Consider the following 15,744-nt stretch of genomic DNA (forward strand, 5'->3'; position numbering starts at 1 on the left):
GCAGCCCCAGCTGGACTTTATGAATTATTAGCATGTATGTGCAAAATATTTCGTATTTAGTTTGGTTGATTTATTTCTTTGGAGGGAGGAGGTACGTACCTAGGTATCTGGATCGAATTTTGGAGCATTATGCGTGTGTGGAAATATAGTGAATATTCGATGTAATCAACCACTACCTTTTCTTTTTTGCGGGAATCAACCATTATACCAACCACACACAACGCAAGCCAACCATCATGTTATTGCCTTGTTCGTTTCGTACATATTGCAAGTTTGCAACCTCACTACGTAGCTAGCTCTCTCCCCATCCTCTCACTCTCTGGCATTGCGTTGCTCGTGTGTCCCAAGAAGTGAAGCTCGGGCCCTCACTTTGAGAATGGCAGCGGCAGAGGGCAGCAAGGAGGAGACGAGCAGGAGGAAGGCAGAGCGGGTGGCGCTGCCGGCGGGCATGATACTGGTGCAGGTGTTGACGGTGGTGACCATGCTATTGTCCAAGGCGGCGCTCAACGGCGGCATGCAACCCCTGGTCCTCCTCGTCTACGGCAACCTCGTCGCTGCTGCCACCGTTGCCCCCCTTGCCGTCGTTTTTGAGAGGTGCGTGTGTGATCGATTGAGCCATGGTGCGCAATATCAGTTAGTTTTAAACCATTGTATCCGTGTTCGGCGAAACACGTAGAGTACATCATTCATGAATGCATGCATGAAATGTCATTTGTTTTGCTTTGCTAGGTTGACTGACGGACAGCATGAACGCATAGGTATACACATGCCCGTATTTATAGCCGCCAGGTGTATGCTCATCGATCTGATCATTTGGGCACATGACAGTGCTAGACATGTCGCAACCGCCAGCTGTAGGCACGCTCGTCGATGATCTGATCGTTCACATGACAACATCTGCAGCCACGTCTGGATTCTGGAAGGAGTTTTTTTTTTTTCCTTTTAAGTACAGTTTTTTTTTTTTGAAAGGACAACATATTTCCCTAACATGCATGCATTTTTCCATTTGATTCTCTGCATTTGCATCATCTGTTCTTATTTCATTAATATAGCTACCGCGCCACTGTCGTTGATTATTGCAGGGAAATATTGAAGAAAGTGAACATGGTTGTTTTGGGCTGGATCTTCATCAACGCTACTTTCGGGTTCGCATCCAACTATAGTATACTGCAGCCTGTAATGCAATGCGCTTGCATGCTTCTACATTTGTTCATGTCCTCAGTTTATTGCGATGTGATTTCTGATCTGTACGAAATTATAACTCTGTTCATAATCTCGATCCTTGATGTTTTTTCTTTATCCTTGATGTTAAAAACAGGGAAAGCTTATTAGCATTAGGCTAGGCTAATCCACGCTACTAATATGGTAAACGTCTATGTTACGTTTTGAAGATTTTTGTTGTCCTTCCACTTGTCAAATTATAGTAATGTGGTTATCAGTATATATTGAAGTAATGTGCTTATCAGTATCTAAATTTTACCACGATAACAATGTATGATTACTGTGCTAAATATGTATGATTGCCAGGTAAATATTTATTAGGGATAGTAGCATTGCTGTGAATGGCCAGGGTGAGTATTAAAATGTTACTCTAAATAAGTAAAAGATGAGGTGAGGCTGTAAAACTACTACTCCTTCGTCTCATATTAATTGTCGCTCAAACGAATGTATCTAGCGCTAAAATGACAACCAGGGAGTATCATGGAAGTCCTACAATTGATCGAGAGTAGCGTTATGTAACCTGATAACCATGTTCTTTTCTTTTGGTTGTAACGAATTAAGTTACTATCACCTCCATCGCAACCAAATGGCTGTACATGCATGTAGCCCGACAACTAAATGGCTATAATTTTGCAATTACCAATGAAAAATTATGAAACATGTCAACATGGGACTAAGTTTGGAAATCTCGTCATAGTGAAGCAGCCATCAGTGAAAACGTGTGGTTAATCGGTTTAACGGTTGGTGAAATAAGAGTTTTTGGAAGTTTTCAAAACCATTTTTTTTCGTAATGTTATGTTTGCATGTCTACTCTCTTTATTTGCATGCATGTGTGAGAAAGTGGCACAAAAATAACAGACATCGAAATTACGTCAGGCTATTGTGTTGGATTCTCAGTTATTTAATATGTATTCAGTACAGTCTTGCATCCAATAAATTTTGAATTATGCGTGGATGATGCAGAGTTTTGCTGGCGACGGGGCTGTACTACTGCGCCCTACGGACCACCAGCGCCGCCTATACCGTCAACTTCTTCAACCTCATTCCCGTTGTCACCTTCCTCATCGCCGTCGTGCTCCAGGCCGAGCGCATCTCCCTCGGCACCTGGCCCGGCAGGATGAAGCTGGTCGGCACGGCCGTTGGTGTCGCCGGCACCATGGTGGTCAGCCTATGCAAGGGCCCTCATCTCCCGCTGCCGCACCTCCGGCTGTCCAATGCCCACGCCCACGCCAGCGCACCGGCACCGGCGTCGGTGATCCAAGGTGGCCACGACATGGCCGTCGGCACGCTGTTCATGTGTGGGAGCTGCGTGAGCTATGCACTATGGTTCGTGGTGCAGGCTAGGGTTGCCAAGGTGTTCCCGTCCCGATACTGGTCCACTGCGCTCACGTGCGCGGCGGGCAGTCTGCAGTCAGCCGCGGCTGCCGCGGCGGCGACCGTCCTAGCACCCCGCGAGGGCTGGGCGGCGGAGTGGAGGATGGGGTGGGACCTGCGCCTGGTCACAGTGGTGTACTCCGGGGTCTTCAACACCGGCGTCACGTTCGTGCTCGTGTCGTGGGCGGTGGCGCGCCGCGGGCCCGTGTACCCTCCCATGTTCAACCATAGATTAAAATAACCCGCGAAATAGCCGCGATAGCTGCGCTATAGCTGTCCGGGAGCCTCGCCGCTAAGCTATGGCTGCTGCCGCGAAATCCTCTACATATCCTCTAAATAGCTAAAAAAAATCAGCAAAACCCTCCAAAATCATCTCTCCCACCAGAAAAATTTCCGCTATTTGCCGCGATTGCCCGCTATGGCGGCCGCAATAGCTGCTGGGAGAGGCCGCCGCGAAATCGTTTCTCCCGCGATCTTAATCTATGTGTTCAACTCCCTGTCGCTCATTGCCACGACTGCGGTTGACGCCGGCATGCTCGGCACCGACCTCTACCTCGGCGGTGTTCTCGGGGCGGGCCTTGTCGTCATGGGGCTCTACGCGTTCCTCTGGGGCAAAGGCAAGGAGCTCGCTGCCGCCAAGGCGGGCAACGGCGAGCAGAAGCTGCAGTGTGTACACGCCGATGATGGCATTGCCTAGCGGTTTGGTCTAGCAAGCCAGAGCAGTCCATACGGAATTAACTGAACTATTAGTCCTAACTTGAAATTGTCTGCGAATCAACCTGTGGTTGGATGGTTAGAGGGACTGTGGTATCCCCAGCCCACTAGGGTTCAAATCCTGGTGCTCGCAGTTATTCCTGGATTTATTTCAGGATTTCCGGCGATGCGCACTCAGTGGGAGGAGACGTTCCTGTCGACGACGAGGTGCCTACGGTGACTTCGTAAATTTCAAGATGATATGCCGGCTCAGTCTTTCGGAGGTGCTCATAGGGGTAGGGTGTGCGTGTGTGCATTCATAAGGGTGAGTGTATGCGCGTGTATATGAGCGCTTGTGTCTGTATTGATGTACAAAAGAAACTTGAAATTGTCCTTGACAAACACTACTACATGAGGATTTTTCTTTTCTCTTTCTAAAACAGTATTGTGCTGACGTGGCTAGTGCATGGCAAATTGAATGTTTTTCATGGCAATTCATATTGCCACGAGGATGGCAAATCTTCACCAAGCACGACAAATCCTATGATAAGAAAAGAATGCTAAAGAAAATTACAATCCTCAGACAATATAAATTGCCATAAAAACCGTTTGATTTGCCATGCCCTCCAGCAAACATTTGCTGCTATCAAAATCCTTTTTTATACAAGATCCCTTCTTTGTTATTGATGATCTAATAATGATTGTTATAATTAGCCAGTCCATGTGCACTCTTGTACTAGTAGAATAAAGAAGGGATTAGTCAGTCACCGAACCTACTCAAAAAAAGAAAATAAGAATCACCGAACCTACTCAGATGCTAATTGCTGCTATATGTACGAAAATGCTCTCGTGAGCTCGAGCTCACATGAACCCTTGCTACAGTATAATTTTAAAAATATATTTTTTTAAGAAAAAAACTGAAGTTTTTGGCCAACAAACATTGTTGTGTTTTTCACATGCGTGCAAACTTTCGTGACAAAATGGCATTCATGCAGGTCATGGCAAAACAACAAAATCGATGCTCCAAAGTGCTTCCAAAACAGTTTTTTTAGCATGATTTTGCATTTTTGCCCAGACCTCCACACATGTCATTCCATCACCAAAATTGGCCCGCATGTGAAACACACATCAATGTTTGTTGCAAAAAAGTTTTAATTTTACTGTAGCAAATGGTGCATGTGAGCTCGAGCTCACATACTCCATGCCCAGGTACATACACATACACAACTGTATATACCTTCTAGAGTTGTAATCGCACTAGAAATAAATAAAGTAAACAATAGCCACACATGCCCGTGTTTTTTTTCTTCGAAAAAGTGTCGTGAGCTTTGTCATTTCTATTAGGAGGAGTGAGAAATTGTACATAATCAGACTACAGATACACTAGGCCTTGCCTAGGGTTATGTGCTATCTAACAGAGGAACAACGCCCATCATCTTGAACAACTCTGTGAAAGGCCATTGCTCTCTCCCTCATAAGTTCCCTGATCATATAGAGCGTACGTTGTTGCCACTGTCCTATATTCATTCCTAAAAATCCTATCATTCTGTTTGTTCCATATTTGTCAGGCGCTGTAAAACCTGACCACATCGAGCCTCCTGTCTAATTTCGGTGCGTCTTCATGTCGATCGACCACCAATCTGCATACTTGTCCGGAACTGGAGCGGTTGTGGGGGCTGGCTGAATCTCTTGGAAGCCCGAGGAGGATGCCATTCCTACAAATTTGCGTAGTAGCAAAGTTGCAGGCTATAAAGAGATGGACAACAGACTCGCCAGCCGAGGCACATATCAGACAAATGGCGCTCCCTTTCCAGCCGAGACGTAGTAGTTTGTCGGTTGTGAGCAGTCCACCATGCGCTAGAAGGAAAATCCTGTTGTCAGTAACTTGCTAGGAGGGGTCGCCTATACCACTACCATGGTTAGCATGGAACCGTCTTCTCAAAAGTTTATCAAATACCAATTGGCTTACTTGAGCATGTGAGAACTAACCATTATGTAGGATATGAAACCGTTCGTCCAATAATTTACTCAAACTTTAAAAAGAAAAAGTGATATCTCTAGGCTTTCAGGTTCATGAGAAGATGGAGATATGAAGAAGTTGTTCCCTCTATCTTTGGAGGGCAAAGCATTGAAATTCTTTAGTCTCCTGGATGATCCTTATGAAATGGAATTGATTGATTTAGCAAGTACGTGAGGATAGGAATTGTATTTATAATTTTTTTGCCACATTCCGAAGAACGTATGACTTAGGCTTAGGGAAGACTTTTTTTTTGAAAAGGGGGACTCCCCGACCTCTGCATCAGAATGATGCATACGGCCATCTTATTAAAGCAAATAGATAGGTTCCAACAAGGTCTCAAAGTCTCCAAATGAAAAGTAAAAAGTAGCTCACACAGAGCCAAAAAGGGCTAGAAAAAACAGACTAGCTAAATAAAGGACGCCACAACCGGCTGGCAAAAAAGAGATAGGTAAATTAATTGTCTATCCTATTACATGACCGTCATCCAAACCGGTTGAAGATATCCCGAGCTACCATCTCCCAGCGGATAGATCCAGTAACCAAACGCTCCCTGGCCTCCATCGGAGTGAGTAGTGACCACGAACGGATAAACGCCGTGGCTCTGAAAATAACCTGCAAAAAATGAATGCGTGTTGTCCTGTTAAAAACCAAATCATTTCTGCAATTTCAGAGCGCCCACAACAAGGCACAGACTCCTACTCGAATATGTCTCGCTAACTCGGACTCTATCCCGTTAAGCCACGTTCCAAATAACGTGTTGACAGAACTCGGTGGAGTAATATTAAAAGCAATATGGACCGTCCTCCATAAAACTTTGGCTAGCGGGCAATCAAGAAAAAGGTGCTTGATCGTCTCATCCCGATCACAGAAACTACACCTAGTAGGTCCTGTCCAATTACGCTTTGTCAAGTTGTCCTTGGTTAAAATAACTTGTTTATGGACAAACCACATAAACACTTTGATTTTCAAAGGGACTTTGACAGCCCAAGCATGTTTGGAATTAGGAATCGAGCTTGAATTGATAACATCAACATACATTGATTTAACTGTAAATACTCCAGACCTAGTAAGCTTCCAGCGTAATTCATCAGGTTGTTGGGAAAGCTGAACCTCCATCAGTCTACTTACTAGATGTAGCCATTCTTCCCAACGATTACCCACTAACGCCCTTCTGAACTGAATATTAAGGGGGATAGATTGAAGTACCGTTGCAACAAAAATCTCACGTCGTTGAACAATACGATACAAAGACGGGTATTGGATGGCTAAGGGTGCCTCTCCGAGCCAAGTATCCTCCCAGAATCGCGTACTAGCGCCGTTACCAACAATAAACTTTGTCCTATTAAACAGGGAAAGTTTGAATTTCATAAGCCCTTTCCAAAAAGGTGAATCAGTCGGTCTTACTGTCACCTGAGACAAAGTTTTGGTTTGAAGATACTTGCTACGGAGGATTTGCGCCCAAGTGGCGTCAGTCCCACTTGATAACTCAACCACTTGCTGAGAAGACATCTGTTCTTAACTTCAAGATTCTCAATACCAAGACCCCCTTGGTCTTTCGGTCTACAGATGATATCCCATTTGGCTAAACGGTATTTTCTTTTTAGCTCATCACCCTGCCAAAAGAATCGCGATCGATGAAAGTCCAGTCTTTTCCTAACTCCAACTGGGACTGCGAAGAATGACAAAAGAAACATAGGCATACTCGTGAGAACCGAATTAATCAGAATTAATCGGCCTCCGTATGACATGAGCTTGCCCTTCCAGCAACTCAGTTTCTTTTCAAATCGGTCCTCGATGCACTTCCATTCTCTGTTTGTCAGCTTACGATGGTGGATTGGTATTCCTAAGTAGGTGAAAGGTAAAGCCCCCAAATCGCACCCAAACACTTGCCTATATGCCTCTTGTTCGTCATTGGCTCTACCAAAGCAGAACAACTCGCTTTTGTGTAAGTTAATCTTTAACCCGGTCAATTGTTCAAATAAGCATAACACCAGCTTCATATTTCTCGCCTTGGCCAAGTCATGCTCCATAAAGATGATTGTATCATCGGCGTACTGGAGGATGGACACACCTCCGTCAACGAGATGAGGTACCAGGCCACCCACTTGACCAGCCTCCTTAGCCCTTCCTATCATAATTGCCAACCTATCAACTACAATGTTGAACAGGATAGGGGACATCGGATCCCCTTGTCTCAGGCCCTTATGTGTCTGGAAATAATGACGTATCTCGTTATTCACTTTAATTCCAACACTCCCTTTTTGCGTATATGATTCAACCTGGCGGCGCCAGACTTCATCAAAACCTTTCATACGCAACGCCTGTTGTAGGAATGGCCATTTTACTTTATCGTACGCTTTCTCGAAATCCACCTTAAAGACAACTCCATCCAATTTTTTCGAGTGAATTTCATGGAGCGTTTCATGCAGGACCACCACCCCTTCCAGGATGTTTCTGTCCGGCATGAAAGCAGTTTGGGAATGCTGCACCATAGAATGCGCAATCTGTGTGAGCCGATTAGTCCCAACCTTGGTGAAAATTTTGAAACTAACATTGAGAAGGAAGATCAGCCTGAACTGCTCGATTCTCACAGCATCCGTTTTCTTAGGAAGCAGTGTTATTGTTCCAAAATTTAAGTGAAATAACTGAAGTTGTCCAGAGAAAAGATCATGGAACATTGGTAGTAAATCCCCCTTAATAATATGCCAACACTTTTTGTAAAACTCCGCCGGGAATCCATTAGGCCCGGGAGCCTTATTGTTTTTCATCTGCGCTATAGCATCAAACACCTCCTTCTCCGAGAATGGGGCAACCAAAATATCATTATCATTAGCAGTTAGTTGAGGCACATCCTCAATCCTGGATTCATCGAGGGATACACAACTATCCTCCGGAGGTCCAAATAACTGCTTATAATACTCGGTGATGTAAAGTTTCAGGTTGTCCTGCCCTACAATAGTTCCTTCATCTTGTTCAAGCTGAAAGATTCTCTTCTTTCTGTGCTTGCCATTAGCAATCAAGTGAAAGAATTGAGTGTTTGCGTCCCCCTGGACCACTCTGCGGACCTTAGCCCGCAACGCCCACTTCAATTCTTCTTCGCGGAGAAGTTCTTTCAACCTCATCTCCGCATCTAGCTTAATCTGGAGCTCTGCGGTTTGCAAAATCGTGGATTCGGCTTTGATATCTAGGGACTGAATCAGAGAAAGGAGCCTTTCCTTTTCAATCTTATAAATCCCACTAAGGTGTTTAGCCCATCCCCGTAGGAAACTTCTCAAATGCCTAATCTTATTCTGCCAACGCTCGACAGAAGTCGTACCTCCTGCATCCTTAGCCCATTCCCTGGCAATCAGATCCAATAAACCTTCTCGTTCAAACCATGCCAGCTCGAAAGAAAAGGTGTTTTTGTTTCCCACGTGGTTTGGCTCACCTGAGTCCACGAATAAAGGTGTATGATCCAAGATTCCGCGCGAGAGAGCCTAAACCGTTACGAGAGGGAACTTCTGTTCCCACTCGACACTCGCGAGGACTCGATCCAGCTTCTCATACGTCGGGTTTGGCAAAGCATTAGCCCAGGTAAATTTTCTACCGGAAAGCTCTATCTCTCTCAGATCCAAGCTTTCAATAATGGTATTGAACATAAACGACCATCTGTTGTGAAAATTATCATTATTCTTTTCCTCTCTCCTCCTAATGATGTTGAAGTCACCCCCAACTAAAATTGGGAGCTGCTCGGATCCGCAGATTCGAACAAGGTCCGCCAAAAACTCCGGTTTAGGCTCGGGTTGTGCGGCACCATAAACCGCCACCAGTGCCCAGTTAAACCCATCAGCTTTGGACCTGACCCGAAATTTAACCGCGAAGTCACCCATCACTACACTTCGGACTTCCAGTGAATCGCATCTCACTCCAAGCAAGATCCCACCCGATCTTCCTCGCGGAGGAAGGCAATGCGAATCAAAATCGACACCACCCGATAAAGTGTTGAGAAACTGGGGCGCAAAATTATCCCTACCAGTTTCGGAGAGAGCAATGAAATCTAATCTATGCTCAAGAGACGCCTCAGCAAGAAACCTTCTTTTAGCCAAGTCCTTCAGACCTCTGCTATTCCAAAAGATACCTTTCATATGTCATCATGAAATTTTTTGGCAGTCCGAATCCTAGCACTCCTACGAACCGCGGAAGCGGGATAAACCTTCCGCTTCCACTTACGTTTGGGTTTACTATGGTCCTCCATCCGGTCCTCATAACTGGGCTCAGTTGGTCTAGCTACTGCATCCTCTAGAATTACATCCTCTTCCTCAGATTCAGGAGTGGATGGTGCAAGATCCGCACAAAGATTATCGAGCACTCTGACCCCCAACGCGTCAATCTCTGCATCATTCATGGGTTTACCGCTGCTAGGTTTTGAATTGTTTCTAAAGCACGTTCCGCTTCCAAATCTAGGAGATCATTAACCGAGTTGGAAATTTCACTATTAGTACTCCCTAGCAAAACTCCTAATTGGTTGGCATTATTTATAATCTCCTCATTAGAAAAATGCAATATAGAATTAGACATGTTGACAGACATACCAGTAGTGACATCAATGTCACGAAGCTTGGCCGCCCTCATAGCGCACCTCTGCTGCATGTCATCAACCTCCGGGTGGTCCTGGAGACGAGAACTCATCCGTCGCCCCGCAGAGACCGGGTCGGGGATCCCACCAAATGCAATGTCCTCCTCCCGACTAATACCTCGCGCTGAAGAATCAGCCAAAGTTACCGGAGGAGGCGGTGGTGGGCTCCCAAGCCCCACGGATGGTACGCCAGGAGAGGGAAGCGCGGGCGCCGCCTGCCCGAACACTCCCCCCGCCCCAACCCTCTGGCCAGAGGGCAACGCCGTCCTGACTGCCGAAAGAGAAGGGGGGGTCGAGGCCACCTGCCCCAAACCCCCACCCAGCGCCACTGGAGATGTGGCCGCTCTAGCTGCCACCGGAGAAGAGGGAACCGGGGTCACCTGACCCAGACGGTCTCCCCCATGGCCGGCCGTCGTTGGCATCGCCGGCGCCAGGATAGGAGGGGAAGAAGTCGAGGCCACCTGCCCCGGACTCCCCCCCCCAGGCACAACCTCCGAAGCAGACGACATCTCCCGGAACGCGACCACTGGGGGAGCGGGGGAAAGCGAAGCCACCTGAGGCTCCACCTCCCCTCCCCCATCCAAGGTCGTCGCCGAGTGCGTCCTCACCAAGCCTCCCACCACGGGACTATCAGCAGCATCAAACTCCAACACCGGAAGCGTGCACTCAAAAACATCATCAGATTCCACCCGGTCGCTCAGGGCAGAAGCTAGCTCAAACGACCCAAACCGCAGAGAACTCATCGGCACCGATGGAGCTGGTGCCGGCTCTACCTCGGGCCCGTCCACGGGCAACTGAGCAACAGGTCCCGATCCGTTGGACCTCTCTCGTCCAGCCTCATCAGTCGGTTCCCCACTAGCACCCGCGCTGTCATCACCCTCGTGCATATCCACATCAGTCCCATTGACCGCCTCAGCAAACAGATCTGCATCCTCAAACTCAATCTCAAGAGGAAACACCTCTCCCCTATAAGTCCAGTTGACCACATCCGGGACGAACTCAATGTCCAGAACGCTCACTAGAAGTCGGGCCACCCCATGGGCACGGGTGAAGGCCATATCCACTTTCTCAGTTTTTCCAACCATAATACCTAGACTAGCCACAATTCGAGCATCCTTCAAAGGCTCAGAGGGAGTCCCGGAAAACCGCAACCACACCTGAGTGAGGGGCTTTCCCTTAGGCTCCACCTTCTTCCACTCGTGAAATTCCAGAATGCATTTAGTGCCAGGACCTCTGCACAACCCAAAGCTCAACAATCTCTGCAAATCCTCCTCTGTTGGGAAGTCAACCCTGAACACATTGTCCTCAATATGGACAAGCTCCCACTGAAAATCACCTGGAGCCAGTTCCTGAAGTCTCCGCACAATCTGAGCCTCAGAAACCGCTCCCTGGGTAGCTTTCACAATTCCAGTGGTCAAACTCTGCGACTCCACCGGAATCTCTCTCGCCGCTGGGGACTCAAAGAACATCAGCTCAGCACAATATACTCCATACATTGTAAGAGCCGGAACCTGATCACGCAGAAGCGGGCAATCCCCCGTGGCATGTGCTGGCTTACCACACGAATCGCACAACTCCGCCAGCACTCAGCAATGAAGTGACCCTTCTCACCACATCGATAGCATAACATCTTCTCCTTCTTACGCGCCCACTTGGACGCTCTCTCAGAATCAGTCCTGTCGCCTGCCTCAGCTGAAACTCCAGTCCCAGGAACCTCCGCGTTAGCCAGTGCCGTCACGACCTCCATCGCCTGGCTAGGCAGTTCAGTCGACTGAACGGGATCGGCTGCCACGACAGAAGCCTCAAGGTCAACAACGGCCGGTGGCGGAGGCTGTCTGCGGTACAGACCACGACCACCACCCCGACCACCACGGTGACCACGGTAGCCACCTCTCTGCCGGTAGTCCGGGCCTGAAGCTCCCTCGACAAAACCACCAGGAGGGCTGAGAAAAGGTCTCTCAGCAGAACCATCACTCTGCCAGGCATAACCACGTCCACCTCCCGTAGATGACGATCCACGGTGTTGGCCATCCCCATAAGCATCATAGCCATCGTTCCCCCACTGTCCCCGGGGCGGATCATAAGACTCTCCAGCAACTGCGTTCTGCCTCGTCTGCGTTGGGCCCGAGCGTTTTTGCGTCGGCCTCGCGACGTAGTGAGGCGGCGGCGCGGCACGAGGCTGCGGCAGAGCAGCACCACGCCCCACAGCCGCAGTTGTCGGTGGCCTCGGCGGAGCAACCGCCGCGCCCCACATCGAAGGCAACGCGGAAACCGGCGCCGGTGGCCGGAGTCCCTGAGCGCCACGTCCAACAGTCGGCGACGCCCCCACCGCCAGCGCAGGTCGCGGGCCTGGCGGGGTTCCACGTCCTAGAATCACACCCGGGCCCTGAGGCGGCGGCCGAGGACCAAGGCCAGACCCGCCCCAACCCGTGGCGGCGGCAGCAGCCGGAGGCAGCATCGGTGGTCTCTGGCCATTCACACCTCCACCTCGACCCGCGACGGGAAGGTTTGCACCAGCCAGCGCTGGCGGTCGCGGCGCAGCCGGCACCGCAGCCCCACGTTCGACCCCAGGCGCCGATAGCGTGGCACCGGCACGCGCGACGGGATCCGCTGCCGGCTGCTTCTTCCCAGGCGGCACGCCCGCACCTCGGCCTGCCATAGCCCTGAGTGGAGGAATACGCGCCGCTCGCCCCGGACCACACGACGGGAACCCCGGTTTCGCCCAGCGCCGAGGAACCCTAGCTCTACGTGATGGCGAACGAGACGAGCAGAGAAAGATCGAAGACGTGCGCGTGTCGGCGCCGCTCAGTTGGGTTGGCACCGGTTTAGCCTGGGCCTCATACCCAGCTAACCCCGGCCCAACCGAACTCGGCCCATGCACACTTAGAAACGGCCCAACTGGGCCTAGCAGGGAATTCAAACGCAGCGCTCGGGCTGCAGCGATCCCGGCGGCCGGAATTGCGGGCGTGACCGGCGCGCACGCCGCCGGCGCCGGTCTAGCCCCCGTCCTGCGGGCATTCTTCTTTCTCTTTACTACAATCCACGATTCCGGCGGAATTAAATCAAAAACGGTAAGGTTAGGAAGACTAACCTTCGGGAGAGGACCTCTCCAAGGCCTGACCGCCGTCGCCGCCGTTCTCCGATGAACCACCCGGCGAACCATCTCCTTCTTCTCTCCCGCGTGCAGCCCTATCCTGGCCGGATCATCAATGGGCAAAACGTTGTCAATAGTCGTCACCACTTCATCTTCGGTGTATCCGGCATGGAAGAAGTCACAGATTTGGTCAAAGGCCGTCGGTGACGGCAGAGATGGCGGAGTCGCGTCCGCATCCACGTCCACATCGTCCTTGTCGGCGTCCGCAAGCGCCCAAAACCGGCCGCCCACACGCCGTCGATCGCTGGAGGAAGGGGGCGGCGCACCCGCTGGTCGCCCCCCCAGTCGCCTCTCGTGTCATCCCTATGCCCCCCCCCCCCCCCCCCCCCGCGGCTTAGGGAAGACTTAAATCATCAATACTCAAATGCCGCAATAATGAGTTTTCCAAAGAGATGATCATTATAAATTTCTAAGCAAGACTTCCTCAACATGATAAAGAAGCGCTTGATAGTTCTTTTGGTTGTTTAAGTTATGTGTAAAAGCATGTGGACAAAATTACTAGGACATACATTTTCAGTTTTTTCATCATTGATGATATGAATAAAACATTCATAGTCAGGCCTTAAGGTTCTCAATCTAGCGTTAATGCACGAAATTCTATTCTAATATGCATGGTAAAATAATGTACAAATTTATACCGCAATAACAATGAGTCATCCACAAGATGCTTAGCAAACTCCAAATTTGAACACTAATAGAAAGGGATAGAGCTCTCAAATTTGAACAATAATAGAAAGGAATAGAGCTCACCATCGTGGCCCCACCGCGGCCGAAGAATGAGGAAGCACATGTCGGGTCTATGACCGCGCACACATGCATGGTAGACCCGGCGTCCGACGGCCGGGCGGAATGCAACTTTTGGATCAGACAGAGTCCACACGTTGCCATAGCCGATGGGACAAAACGACGGTGTTCATGAAGGAGTAAAGGTGCGGTGGCACTAGATTGTCGATCCGCTTCTTCCCGACGCACGATGTCGGCCGCGGCGTCAGATTCTCTCCGAGCGACGGCGCCGGAACAGAGGGGAGGTACAAGAGGAAGGAATGCGGGTGGATGGAAACTGTGAAGGAAGGGGGAGAGGTGCTGCTGGGAACGGCGAAAAGAGAGTGGCACCAGGGACGGTTAGTGAGAGTTTTGATTGTGGGGCAGCAGTGTATGACTAATTTTAATAGGCCGCGAAAACGGATACTTCTGTTCTCTCTGCCGAAGAAACTTGGAGACCTCAACTCACCTTTTCTGGGAATGCCCGGTTTCTAGAGCAATTTGGAGACAAATAGCAACCTGGACTGACTGCAACAAGCTTGCACTCATTTCCGAGAGCATAGATGACACCTCCCCCTCCGCCCAAAGGATACGCAACATCCTCCAACAGGCAAGGCCGAGGCTCAGAGAGAAACTCAAAACGACAATCTTCCTAGCTGCATGGCACATCTGGAAGGAAAGAAACAATCGCACCTTCAGGCATCAGGCAAGCCAACTCTGCAATGTGGTTGCTGCGATCAGGAGAGATGCTGAAGGCTAGAAGTTGGCAGGAGCTAAATGCCTTGAGACACCGCTGGGTGATCCAAGCTAGAGTCATCTCTTTTCCCAGTTATAACGGAGGCAACTTGTGCCTAACTCTTGTAATCAACCATGATCACTTGATCATGAACATATTTTCCGCCATCTCTCTGCTTAATATATGAACGCCGGTGATACACCGGTTCTTTAAAAAAAAATTAATAGGCCGCGAACAAACCAGCACTGACCAGATGGAAAACTGAAGGGTCAAATATAGAAGACAGTTAGTTGAAACGTTTGGTTCATTTTGGTCAGCGGAGCACGTTATCACAGATCGACCATTTTTGTACCCATCTGTGATATGCATTTAGCAGAGCCAAATAAACATTTTCACTGATGCCTCCGGAGTGGCCAGTTAGTGCTAATGCTCTTTACTGCCGTATCGTGTGGTCACGGGATGGTCAGTGATGAGAGGTTAGTGCTATTCGGATCTGTAGGGCATATGGAGGAGATCGAGTCAACCAAAGAGTGAGGTCTTTTCTATAGATGGCCGGACTAGGAGGCGAAGAAGGTCTTTGGCATGGACAGCTGGATAGGCAACTTTGGGGATTGCCTCAATGTAAAAACTTATTGAACATCCGATGCTTTTTTATTGTGATTGCATATGCTTACAACTATTAAAAGTATGTTTAAATTGTTATTGATCTTGGTATGCATGTCAAATGGAGGAGGCCGGAGCAGGGGCGGACATTTGATGCCTGCGGTTGGACGGCCTTCGCTGCCCTAAAACTGTTCATGAATACATCCAGATTTCCAGACATGTTTGCAGACATCTCTCTGCATTCTGCAAGCGAACATCCCTTAGTCGACGGAGGAGGAGCTGCTGGAGTTCTACCTCAAGCAGCAGATCAGTAGCAACAATAAGAATCAGCAGCTTAAGGCGTGACGACTGACGAGCGCTGGATTTCACTCTGCATGCAACACAAAGGAGTTAGCATGAGCACCGCTGAAGCTCTGCTTCTGATCGGTGGATCTTCAAGGCATGTACATGGTCGGCTTTCGTGCCGTTGGAGATGGCGTGCTTGGCGAACTCAATGGCTCTTGATGAACAGTAAAAGAAAAATCTGCAATGCTTTGTGGCAAACTTTGACAAACGCTTTGTGTGTT

General features: G+C 49.1%; 1 protein-coding gene across 1 annotated transcript; it reads left to right on the forward strand.

Moving 5' to 3' along the window:
- The first annotated feature begins 376 nt into the window (after nt 1-376).
- On the forward strand, nt 377-3,292 carry LOC109777301 (WAT1-related protein At5g64700-like). The gene is made up of 5 exons (XM_073511536.1): nt 377-594; nt 730-789; nt 1,083-1,145; nt 2,185-2,813; nt 3,081-3,292. Exons 1-5 carry the CDS (start codon nt 377-379, stop codon nt 3,290-3,292), a joined length of 1,182 nt encoding a protein of 393 aa, XP_073367637.1.
- The last annotated feature ends 12,452 nt before the right edge of the window (nt 3,293-15,744 follow it).

The sequence above is a fragment of the Aegilops tauschii genome, chromosome 3 (genome assembly GCF_002575655.3).
Source record: "Aegilops tauschii subsp. strangulata cultivar AL8/78 chromosome 3, Aet v6.0, whole genome shotgun sequence".
NCBI lineage: Eukaryota > Viridiplantae > Streptophyta > Magnoliopsida > Poales > Poaceae > Aegilops > Aegilops tauschii.

What these genes read in the sequence shown, in the direction of transcription:
- LOC109777301 (XM_073511536.1), top strand. Translation starts at nt 377, where the DNA reads ATGGCAGCGGCAGAGGGCAGCAAGGAGGAGACGAGCAGGAGGAAGGCA. An exon ending in CCCGTATTTATAGCCGCCAG is followed by an intron (nt 790 to 1,082) that starts GTGTATGCTCAT and finishes TGATTATTGCAG; the next exon opens with GGAAATATTGAAGAAAGTGA. An exon ending in CGGGCCCGTGTACCCTCCCA is followed by an intron (nt 2,814 to 3,080) that starts TGTTCAACCATA and finishes TCTTAATCTATG; the next exon opens with TGTTCAACTCCCTGTCGCTC.